Source organism: Stegodyphus dumicola, chromosome 12 (genome assembly GCF_044657685.1).
Source record: "Stegodyphus dumicola isolate Sdum_Otavi_A_Nest chromosome 12, ASM4465768v1".
Lineage (NCBI taxonomy): Eukaryota > Metazoa > Arthropoda > Arachnida > Araneae > Eresidae > Stegodyphus > Stegodyphus dumicola.
The window spans coordinates 66,877,401-66,889,641 of NC_140779.1; the positions used below are offsets into that span (position 1 = coordinate 66,877,401).

Consider the following 12,241-nt stretch of genomic DNA (forward strand, 5'->3'; position numbering starts at 1 on the left):
TGAGAATGCACTAGCGAAGTAAAGCACTGCGGTTTTACATAATTTCTGAGTAAGCTATTCGTACGAATTGAAATAATTCTTGCATTTAATCTTGTATTCCAAATTAAGATTTAACTTAAAATTAATGTAGATAATTACTGAGCAAATTAAATTTTAGTAGCGTAGTTTACGTGAGATGAGATCGTTTGGAGTCACGTAATACGAACCGGCGAATCAGGATTTTGAACCATGAAATCATAGTAAATTCTTAAATTAATGTCTTTTTACAAATTTATTGTCTTTATTTATTGGCTTTTTACAAAATTTTAAACCATATTAAAATGTTTATGCCTTCACAATAAAAAAAAAAAATTCTTAGAATTAACATTTTTTATGTGTATACTGTATGTTGTCGCCAACAAAGTCTGCTTGGCGAGATTTGCGCCGGCGAAACGAAAAAGTACCAAAATAGTTCATGATCTGTATAATTAAAATATTTAATATTTTCATAGAATAACATTATATTTATTTTATATTTAGTAAAACTTTAATGGGTTTTTTGGCGACATTTGGGCACAATAAATGAAAATTATGATAATAGTGTTATTTATGGTAACCCTAAATACTGAGCTGAAAACATACCGCCATTTTTTTCCATGTAACTTTAACGAATTTGGTAGGTGTAGGTATCAGAGCTTGGTTAATCTTTGGATTTATGGTAACTTGTCAATTTTTTGGCGAAAATTTGGCGACCAACCCTGCTACAGCAGCCTGGTTTTTTTTTTTTTTTTTAACTTAACATTTTTTTCCAACAATCTGCTAGCCAAATTACGCTTATGCTAGAACTTTTATGGAACAAAAGTGCTTAATCATGACGAAGATTAGGTACGAAATTGGGAGAAAGTGCAGAATCACAAACTGCTTGCCGCGTTTTTAAGAATTCCACATACACGGTATCCATGTACACGTCGACCTATTTTCACTTAAAAAAACTTCCCAGAATTGCACAAAAATGACATTGCGCACACTCTTGACTTTATCCATGTACACTGCTAAAGTCCTAGCTAGTAACCTTTTATCGCCTTACCAAAATGTCGCCAAACGACCTGTTACCAAAGATTAGCCCAGAGGGTTGATTGCATGTTTTACGTGTTAGGGTGTTAGGAAAGCACAACTTTAAAAATATTTTTAAAAAAGTCAAAATTTGATAGTTAAAACTGATGCTGTTTATATTACACATAAGTCTATGCACATGAGTCTTATGTCAACTCTGCATATTATAACCCCCCCCCCCCCAAGGAAAAAAAAAACACATTTTTAGTAGCATGAGGAAAACTTGGTGGTGATTCCTATGCAAAGGAACCACATGCAAATTTAGACTTATTGCATGCTTCTTAAAATGGGCAATGGTCAAAATCACCATGGTCTAAAAGTAAGTTTTTTGCTTCATTTCTTAAATTAGAACTATAGGGATGTGTAATTGCATGAATTCATAGACCAAAATCAGGTTTCATTATAGCTTTTATAACATTTTTATAATTTGTCTGACTATAAAAAATCTAATGTTGCTTAGATTATGGAATATATTGCTTATAATTAACAGTTATGAAATTTTGTAAATCTCACAATATATATGAGCTGTATATGAATAACTTTCACTGACTATTATTACTTTTTATTAATAGTATGTTGACATAACAGTCGACTTTTTATTTTAAATTTTATGCAAAACATTTAATCTAACAGAAATCTGAATTTTTTATAATAAAAACTCTATAATAAAAGTAAGACTACAAATTATATATAAAAATTTGACTATATGGCAAGAACTTAGATACTGATTTCAGTATCTTTAAATGTAATTATTATAAAGTTTAGATATATTTTTATTAAGATTTACTCTTATTTTGTTATAAAGTTTGAATGTACAGAACAGTAGGCACACTTTGTGCTTACGACTCGGTCAACTACTGTGGCAAGATAACTTATGATAACAATTAAGTTCAAATGTAAAATTTAAATTCAAATAAACTTGTAACCAAAGGCTGCACAAATCAATTTAATGCAAAGTTGGTTCAAAACTTAACTGGCATGGAATTCAACTATCAGCAATTATAATGCAAGACTGAAGACTACAAATCTTATTGTATCCAGCAACCTAGTTACGTGGCCTCGAAATGCAAAACACGGTTTGTTTTACAAACTAAAAGCTTCATTTGGATTATGGTGAGAACATGTATGGGGAAATTAACAGTAAAGATCCCAAACATAAAATAACCCTGGTTACAAAATAAAGGAACATTACATTATAAAGTCTAAGCTCAAAGCTACAAACTTTCTGCTCAAGCTACAAAAGCTCAAAGCTACAAAAACGTGCATGCGCGTAATACCTTTACGCATGCACGTTTAATGTATAACAGACGGTGTAAGCTAAGCTAAAATTATCTAATTATCTATTTCAGTTAATGTTGCAGATTGCATTGTTCCTTAATCTTCTATTTGGATCCGGCTTATTATTTTTTGCAGAATGAGCAATTTTATAAAAGTAAGCTTTATGTATGCGTATGCAGTAAATTTTGTAAATAATATACTGAAAGAGATACTAGATGTCTAACAAAGCCATGCTAAAAGCAGGATGTTGATCAGCATTCCATTTTACTATGGATCAACTTCAGTGTACATACAGATATAACCTTGAATAATTAGGCAAGGTAATTGAGTTGCTACCTTGAACAACTGGATAATATAATTGAACTTCATTTGAAAGTAATCATTTAATTCATTTTGCATTAAGTTTCAGCAGCATTAATAATTTTAAGCCCTTTGCCATAATCAGTTTTGTAATATCTTAAAATAGTAAACTTTAACTGAAAGAAGAATATGCAAAATTGTTGTTAAATATGCAAAATCCTCTTCATAAACATTGATCAAGTTAGGTAATTTATTATCATTTGTTGGTGTTTTCAAAACTGATTTTCACAGAAAGCTCAAAGATCTTTACTTCTGGCATTTTAATTTTTTAATTTAATCTCAAATTAATTAAAGCTGTTTGAAAAACATATCTCATCTATTTCAAAGCATTTAAGCAAGTTATTCCTTTAAGAAACTATTGTTGAATATTTTATTTTCATCATGATCATCACAGTTTACATTTGAAGAGTAATGATTTTACTTGTTTCTAGTGTTTAGTATTTGTGTCCGTGAATTCCACTGTGATATCAGATGGATGTAATCTCCAGAATATAATTTTAATGCAGTATTTCAGGTTTCCTAAGATTATATTGTATGTTTCTTACAAAATGTTCTGTGTTCTGTAAAGTTTCTTCCTGCTGTTACATAAACTTATGTAATTTATTTTCTGACCATAAACCAAATAGGTAATCTTATTAATTGCTATTATTTTGCTACAGATTTGACACCTAATGATTAAATGAATGGCTGCATTAACTCTCCCCCTCAAAAAATTATGTTAAGTGCCCCTATATGTGCATGCCTGCACAGAGTTTGAGCAGGTGTTTTTATTTCATGCAGACACAATCAGCTACAGGACATAAATACTGCATTGCAAGGTTACAAGAAAATTTAGGGAGCATTGCTTATGAATGTGGAGTAGTTTTTAGAAAAGCGATATCCCTTCTAGGACAAGAGTTCTCATATGTTTTGATGTAATAAGAAAATATTAAAACAAGGAAATTTATAATAATTGTATAAATTTCCTCCCAAAGAAATTCAAGATTTTAATTTTATTTACATTACATTTAAAGCAGCTGGTTAAATATATTTTGTAATTAAGACACAATAACACGCCGAATAAATACTGATTCAGAAGTCAAACAACAAAAATCAGCGTTAATTCACAAAATTTTCACAGGACTAGTTTCGATGGTTTTACCGAACCATCATCTTCAGCTGCAAAACCGCAAATGAACAAGATAGGAAATAATGTTAAGATAAGATAAGAAAGCCTGGACAAGAATAAGCAAGTGGCGCCATCTGTTGGCGAAACCAGAACTAAAACATAATTTCTCTAAAAGCCGAAGGCAAATTTGGATTGGAATTAGGATCGTTAACTAGAACAGAAAGATTTTTGTGAATGTGAAATGCCTCTAGAAAATCCAGTTCTCCAATGGAAGATGTTTTTTGAATAATTTTGGCAGCAGAAAAATTGAAAGTGTGATTTTCGGACCAACAATGTTGAGCAACAGAAGACTTCTGTGTTTCCTTTTTTCTAACATATGCCTCATGTTCTTTGACGCGAAATTTTAAGGCTCTCTTAGTTTGGCCAATGTAAATTAAACCGCACTGGCAAGGAATCCTATAAATACCCCAGGAATTCATATCCGGAATGGGGTCCTTGAGTATAGAAGTTGGAATTTTATTGATGGGAGAATAAACAACCCGAAAGTTAAATTTCTGCAAAATATGTGCAACTTTATAGCTAATTGATGGAAAGAAGGGAATGACAACAGAATTTTTATAATCTCCTAAAATAAGAGTGTGGCTTTTAGTGTGTTGAGATGAGAATTTTTTAACTGCTTGATTAATAATGTTGGGTGAAAAGCCCCTGTCAATAGCTATTGCTTTTAAATAATTTAGTTCTTCATCAAGGGCTAGTTTGGAGGAGCAAACTTGAAGAGCACGGAAAACATAAGAATAAAATGAAGCTAACTTTTGTTTAGTCGGATGACATGATTTAAAGTGTGGTGGAAGGCAAACCGATGAAGGTTTACGGTAAACTGTAGTACTGAAGTTGGATGTGTTACGTGTGACCAGAATGTCGAGAAACGGAAGAGAATTGCAAGTCTCAAGTTCAAAAGTGAACTGAATAGCAGAATCAATAAAATTCATTGTTGAAAGAACTCTATTTAAATCATCTTTATTACCTTCAAACAGGGTAAAAGTATCGTCTACGTAGCGGAACCATGCCGGGAAGTTTAAAGTTTCAAACAATTTTGATTCATAATAATGCATGTAGATATCAGCCAGGATGGGACTGAGGGGGCTTCCCATGGCTAATCCCTCAGTTTGCTTGTAATATTTATTTTGGAAAACAAAATGTGTTTGTTTCAAACAGAATTGAGTGAGAGAAATTAGCTCATCAATTTCGATGCAAGAGAAATGAAATTCGCGAAGTCTGGTTTCTAGACATCTTAATGCACCCTCCACTGGGACATTGGTGAATAATGATTTTACATCAAAAGAAACCATGAGTAAATTACAAGGAGAAATGTTTTTAACCTTTTTTACAAACTCTATTGAATTTTTTATGGTGTAAATGTTATTGTCTAATAGAGTGGAAAATCTAGAAACTAAATATTTAGCTAATGGATACGAGGCAGTACCTAAATTTGATACAATAGGGCGGAAAGGAATACCACTTTTATGAATTTTGGGAAGAGCATATAATCTGGCACAATTCGCAACAGATGGGATAAGCGAATGTTTTAAGTTGCTTGAAATGATTTGCGAAGATTTGATCGCAGTTTTTATTTTGGATAAGTCCGAAGGTGAAGGATCTTTAGGGATCGGATTATATGGTCCTTCGTTTAAGAGTTTAGTGACACCACAACATGACATTCGTTTAAGAGTTTAGTAAACTCTTAAACGAAGGACCATATAATCCGATCCCTAAAGATCCTTCACCTTCGGACTTATCCAAAATAAAAACTGCGATCAAATCTTCGCAAATCATTTCAAGCAACTTAAAACATTCGCTTATCCCATCTGTTGCGAATTGTGCCAGATTATATGCTCTTCCCAAAATTCATAAAAGTGGTATTCCTTTCCGCCCTATTGTATCAAATTTAGGTACTGCCTCGTATCCATTAGCTAAATATTTAGTTTCTAGATTTTCCACTCTATTAGACAATAACATTTACACCATAAAAAATTCAATAGAGTTTGTAAAAAAGGTTAAAAACATTTCTCCTTGTAATTTACTCATGGTTTCTTTTGATGTAAAATCATTATTCACCAATGTCCCAGTGGAGGGTGCATTAAGATGTCTAGAAACCAGACTTCGCGAATTTCATTTCTCTTGCATCGAAATTGATGAGCTAATTTCTCTCACTCAACTCTGTTTGAAACAAACACATTTTGTTTTCCAAAATAAATATTACAAGCAAACTGAGGGATTAGCCATGGGAAGCCCCCTCAGTCCCATCCTGGCTGATATCTACATGCATTATTATGAATCAAAATTGTTTGAAACTTTAAACTTCCCGGCATGGTTCCGCTACGTAGACGATACTTTTACCCTGTTTGAAGGTAATAAAGATGATTTAAATAGAGTTCTTTCAACAATGAATTCTATTGATCCTGCTATTCAGTTCACTTTTGAACTTGAGACTTGCAATTCTCTTCCGTTTCTCGACATTCTGGTCACACGTAACACATCCAACTTCAGTACTACAGTTTACCGTAAACCTTCATCGGTTTGCCTTCCACCACACTTTAAATCATGTCATCCGACTAAACAAAAGTTAGCTTCATTTTATTCCTATGTTTTCCGTGCTCTTCAAGTTTGCTCCTCCAAACTAGCCCTTGATGAAGAACTAAATTATTTAAAAGCAATAGCTATTGACAGGGGCTTTTCACCCAACATTATTAATCAAGCAGTTAAAAAATTCTCATCTCAACACACTAAAAGCCACACTCTTATTTTAGGAGATTATAAAAATTCTGTTGTCATTCCCTTCTTTCCATCAATTAGCTATAAAGTTGCACATATTTTGCAGAAATTTAACTTTCGGGTTGTTTATTCTCCCATCAATAAAATTCCAACTTCTATACTCAAGGACCCCATTCCGGATATGAATTCCTGGGGTATTTATAGGATTCCTTGCCAGTGCGGTTTAATTTACATTGGCCAAACTAAGAGAACCTTAAAATTTCGCGTCAAAGAACATGAGGCATATGTTAGAAAAAAGGAAACACAGAAGTCTTCTATTGCTCAACATTGTTGGTCCGAAAATCACACTTTCAATTTTTCTGCTGCCAAAATTATTCAAAAAACATCTTCCATTGGAGAACTGGATTTTCTAGAGGCATTTCACATTCACAAAAATCTTTCTGTTCTATTTAACGATCCTAATTCCAATCCAAATTTGCCTTCGGCTTTTAGAGAAATTATGTTTTAGTTCTGGTTTCGCCAACAGATGGCGCCATTTGCTTATTCTTGTCCAGACTTTCTTATCTTATCTAAACATTATTTCCTATCTTGTTCATTTGCGGTTTTGCAGCTGAAGATGATGGTTCAGTAAAACCATTGAAACTAGTCCTGTGAAAATTTTGTGAATTAACGCTGATTTTTGTTGTTTGACTTCTGAATCAATATTTTGTAATGTTTATTAATTATGCACTTTATGGAGAAAAAATGGTACTTTTCGGTTTCGAGGGCCGTAAAAAATCACCAAATTATCCTTGATGCCAATGCTGCCGAAAAGAATTGCAGCAAGAAAAAAAGTATAATAGTAGATAACTATCTAAGATTGATGTTTTAATTTAGATGAAAGGTTAATTTTATATAATACTTTATTATTATAATTTATATAAAAAAGGCTAAACATGACTGAATGGAAGCATAAGAGTAAATAACTATTTCAGATCATTATTATAATTTATATAAAAATTGCTAAACATAACTGAATGGATGCCTGCATCGCTATTTCGCTAGCGACTTATCGCTAAAGCATAATTTCATCTCGTTGGTTGTCCAAACGTAATTTTCTATAATGAATGATGTCTTTTCTTTGAAAATATTCTCGGTAAAGTGCAGAATCGCTCACTTATTTGCCGCTTTTTTCAAGGGTAAAAACAATTGGATTTTTGTCAATTTTCATTTACTTAAGTGAAAATAGGTCGATGTGTACATAGAAAAAGTCAAGGGTGTGCGCAGAGCGATTTTTGTGCAATTCTAGGATTTTTTTTTTAAGTGAAAAGAGGTCGATATGCACATGGATACCGTGCAATTATGTATCAATTGACATGGCAATGTTGACACGTTTTCAAGAATTGCACAATCCAGTATGTGCAATTCTTAAAAACGCGTCAAGCAATGGGTGATTCTGCACTTTACCCAAAATTCTATTGCCTACTTTTCGTCATGGGCAATTCCCAAATTGTTAAATCCATAGGATATCAAAAAAGAATTTAAAAATTAAACTAGTATTTCAATGGCGTCTTAAGAAATATAGAACTATATAAACTTACGCAATCTCAAATCAACGCGTACGCTAGATTTGGCACTCTGTTAAATGGGCGTGTTTGCTAGATTTGGCGCTTTTGCGCATACATTTTCGCTGCAATTTTCTTACGGCTCTCAAAACAGAATAATACCGAAAAAATTTATTTCATAGTAATGAAATTTGGATGATTTTTTAAAATATCTGAAGTTATGATGTTTTTATAAAATTAATAGTGTTTATTTAACATAAATTTTATTTTGTAGGTCTGTAACTGATCCTCGTGATGGAAAATTAGTTGCATTAAAGAAAATGCCTAATGTCTTCCAGAATTTAGTTTCCAGCAAAAGAGTATATAGGGAGATAAAAATGCTTTGTTTTTTCAAGCATGAAAATGTATGTACATTTTTAGTTACAATTATAAAAATACATTTTTTCTAAAATTATGAAAAATTTTATACTTAGTATAAATCTAATTAAAAATTTTGTGTTTAGGATTAAATGCATTAACAGTTTTTGATTATTTATTGAAACCAAAAAGTGTAAATTAATCTATAGATAGTAAGTTCTTAAGTACGATTATTTTTCAGACTATTCAGAAAGGTAACTGGAATTTATAGTGTGGAACTGTATTGGCTAAAAATATATATTATGAAATGAAAAGATTCATAATCTATCCATGTGTGACCATTTTCTTAAAAAAGTCACCATACGATCTTCCAAAGATTGGTACAGGAAGCAGTCAATATGCAAAGATCTTGAACATTTTCATGAAAACTATATTTAAAATTTAGTTTTTTATTTAAAAAAGGGGGAATGGAAAATCAGTGAAGCATAGCAAAAATTTGTATGTTCAATTTAGTTGTGTGTGTTGTGACTTATCTCACTTGTCTGACAGTAATATCAGAACAAGCCCACGAAATTCATTGTAGCAAGTAGAGTTAGATTGCGTCTATTGTTGGCTAGAGCAGTGATTCTCAACCGTTTTTTGTCGTGGCACACTTTTAACGATTTCAAAATTTGGCAGCACACAGAGAAAAAGATAAGGTTAAAAGTAGTTTACTTACCCCTGTGTAATATAGTTTATGATAATAAATTTAAATGTAAAATAAAATATGCACTACGTTTATTAAGGGATTAATTACAAGTTAACAACAAAAATACTTTTAATGAGAAATTTTGAGCTTGATGTTTTTTATAATTTCATGTATATTCGGTCGTAAAAATGACAATGCTACTCTCATATCGTCTTCTACATTTAACAGTCTCAATCTTTTTTATCGTTTTTATGTTGGTTAATACTGAAAATCCGAATTCACACAAATAAGATGTAGGAAACTGTAATAATATTTTTAAAGTTTTTGGGATAATCGCATCTAAAGTTAATCAAAAATGAATTAATTGATTCTTCCGATAATTTAAAAATTAAATCTCAATTATTAGAAAGCGAAGTTAGTTCTTCCTCTTTGCTAAAAGTTAATTCAAATACAGAAGTCTTCGGCACTAAAATCAGCTTGGATACCACAATTGGCGCGCATATTAATGTCTTAAAAATCTAATTTTGCCAATTCTCATGTGTACCCTCATTATAATTTTGACTATATACATTTCTAAAATTTGGCGGCACATAAAAGTGCCCCGACACAGTGGTTAAGAATCACTGGGCTATAGCCTTGATCACCATATAAAACTTCCTTCAGTGACAATACGACTTACCTCAGTTTCACCTCAATTTTGATGAATAGCATCCCGTGAGAGCAGGTCCAAGGGTCTCCCAATTAGTGCAATATAATATACACTAATTCAAAAAAAAGTCCCTATTCCTGACTAGTAGGACCATTTATTCATATCAACAGCAGAAGAATTCTTCCCTTTCCTTACCACTAACCTCTTGAGAGGACTTTCAGCTCGGCGAGTATTTATGAGGGTTGGAACTTTAATAGTGGCAACACAGCTGAAAAAACGCTACGCAACAAAACCAAAGAATATCGCGTATACCACACGTAAACTACATACCTACCTTACCTCTCAGCAAAAAGACTCGTCCTGCCTACGTCAAGCGCATGCGGAGTAACGCGAAGAACGAATCCTTGTATTAGCTTGCAGTCTAAAGTAAGTGTTGTCAGTATATTTTCAAAACAAGAACAACGATGTTGGATAAAAATTAAATGTGCCAGAGGTCGTACAGCATGACAGTGTCATCAAGGGCTTCAAGAGGCTTGCGGAGAATCTGCATTGCCTTACAGAACCGTAGTAAGATGGGTGAAAGCATTCAATGAAGGACGCCAAAACGTGCCAGACATGCTGCAACCAGGTCGTCCGAGTGTCAGCGATGCAGACGTGCAAGCTGTTGCTGCACAAATGGACAGTGATCGCCGCCAAACGTTTCGTCAGCTGGCCAGACAAACAGGATTAGCGCATACGACTGTGCTGCACATTCTGAAGGAATGCCTGTCCATGAGAAAAATTGCTTCACAATGGGTTCCACATCAATTGACGGAAATGCAGAAATGGCTACGATACGATGCTGCCCGAACCCACCTGGAGCGCTATGAGGAGATGCTTTTTTATGCCATATCATTACGCTGGATGAGACTTGGGCCCGATCGTACCAGCCAGAACTGAAACGCCAATCAAACGAATGGCATCATCACAGTTCACCACGACGTTTGAAATTTCGTCAGAACCCCAGCAATGTGAAAGTTATGGTGATTCTCATGTACGACTGTGATGGTGTCATCCTAACGCATACCGTTCCTCCACAGCAGACCGTCACTGCACATTATTACTGCTCAATTTTGGAGCACAATCTCCGACCAGCTTTGAGAAAAAAACGGCGACACTTTCTGCAGAACGCTCCTCTCATTTTGCATGACAATGCTCGGCCGCATGCAGCGCAAGCTGTGACTGATTTGTTCAAGCGATGGGGCTGGGAAGTGCTTTACCATCCACCATACTCCCCAGATCTAAGCCCTTGTGACTATGACTTAATTCGTAAGATGAAGGAAACACTTCGTGGCACTCGCTTCTTGTGGCAGTAGACTGGTCCATTCAAACTATCAACAAAACAGGCGTTGCTACAGGTATTCTGCGACTTCCACATCGTTGGAAACGGGTTGTACACAATGCTGGCGACTATATTGAAGGACTGTAAAACATGGTGACATGAATCACTTTTGTATTCCTTGTAAATAAATAGTTGCCACTATTAAAGTTCCAACCCTCGTATAATACCTCCGTGCTTACAAAGACACTATACATTTACACATCCATGTCTTCGGGATTAGAACCCGGGCCTTTCAGTATCGCAGTAGGCTCTTCTAACCAGTATACCCTCCGAGTGGCATATGTGCAATATAATATACACAAATTAACAAAAAATGTCCTTATTCCTGACTAGTAGGACCATTTATTCATATCAACAGCAGAAGAATAATTCAGTATTTTATTGTGTCACTTTTAAATTGGTAACAATCTGCTAACCAGCATAAATACTTTTATATTCAGTTTTTGTGTGGTGTCATTTGGTAGCTTGACAATTGTCAGTCCCTGTGGCAAGTCAATTCATTACAGTTCCTGTATGAGTTTGGGAGAGCATTTTTATTTTCCAAAAGTGTGTGATTATGGGGACATTGAGCAGTCAGGTTGGCCTAAATTAGAGTTAGCAGTATGCAGCTATTCTTTTCGGAAACATACTGTTTGAACTTGAATATTTACGTGTTGCTAAGGGTGCTTGTGCTAAAATGTGTAAGTAGCAAAGCAGAAATATGTGATCAGTGTAGTGCTGTGAATGTATTGACAGTCGATGGTGTAATGTAAAATACAGTTTACTCTGTCTGGGTATGGGAGATATGATGGAAGCAGATGTAATGTGATAAGCAGATTCACTGTAGTTAGCTATCCATGCAAACTATAGAGGAAGGAAAGATATGAAAGACCTGAACTGGTTTTCCCCATGAACTCTGTTGAAGCAGTGACCCGTCTTGTTTATCAAAACATTTAGAAATTTGCTATTAAGATCAGTAGGTTTTGACATGTTCAGAAATTCATTTTGTAATTACATAAGTATAAATACATAA

At 33.8% G+C, this 12,241-nt stretch overlaps 1 protein-coding gene across 1 annotated transcript in view; it reads left to right on the plus strand.

Annotated features, from left to right (window-relative positions):
* The window catches only part of LOC118199368 (serine/threonine-protein kinase NLK-like), a 51,884-nt gene that overhangs the window by 7,324 nt on the left and 32,319 nt on the right, over positions 1-12,241 (plus strand). Inside the window, exon 2 of the mRNA XM_085806514.1 lies at positions 8,429-8,558. Coding sequence (XP_085662640.1) covers positions 8,429-8,558 — 130 coding nt within the window. The remainder of the gene's footprint in view (positions 1-8,428; positions 8,559-12,241) is intronic.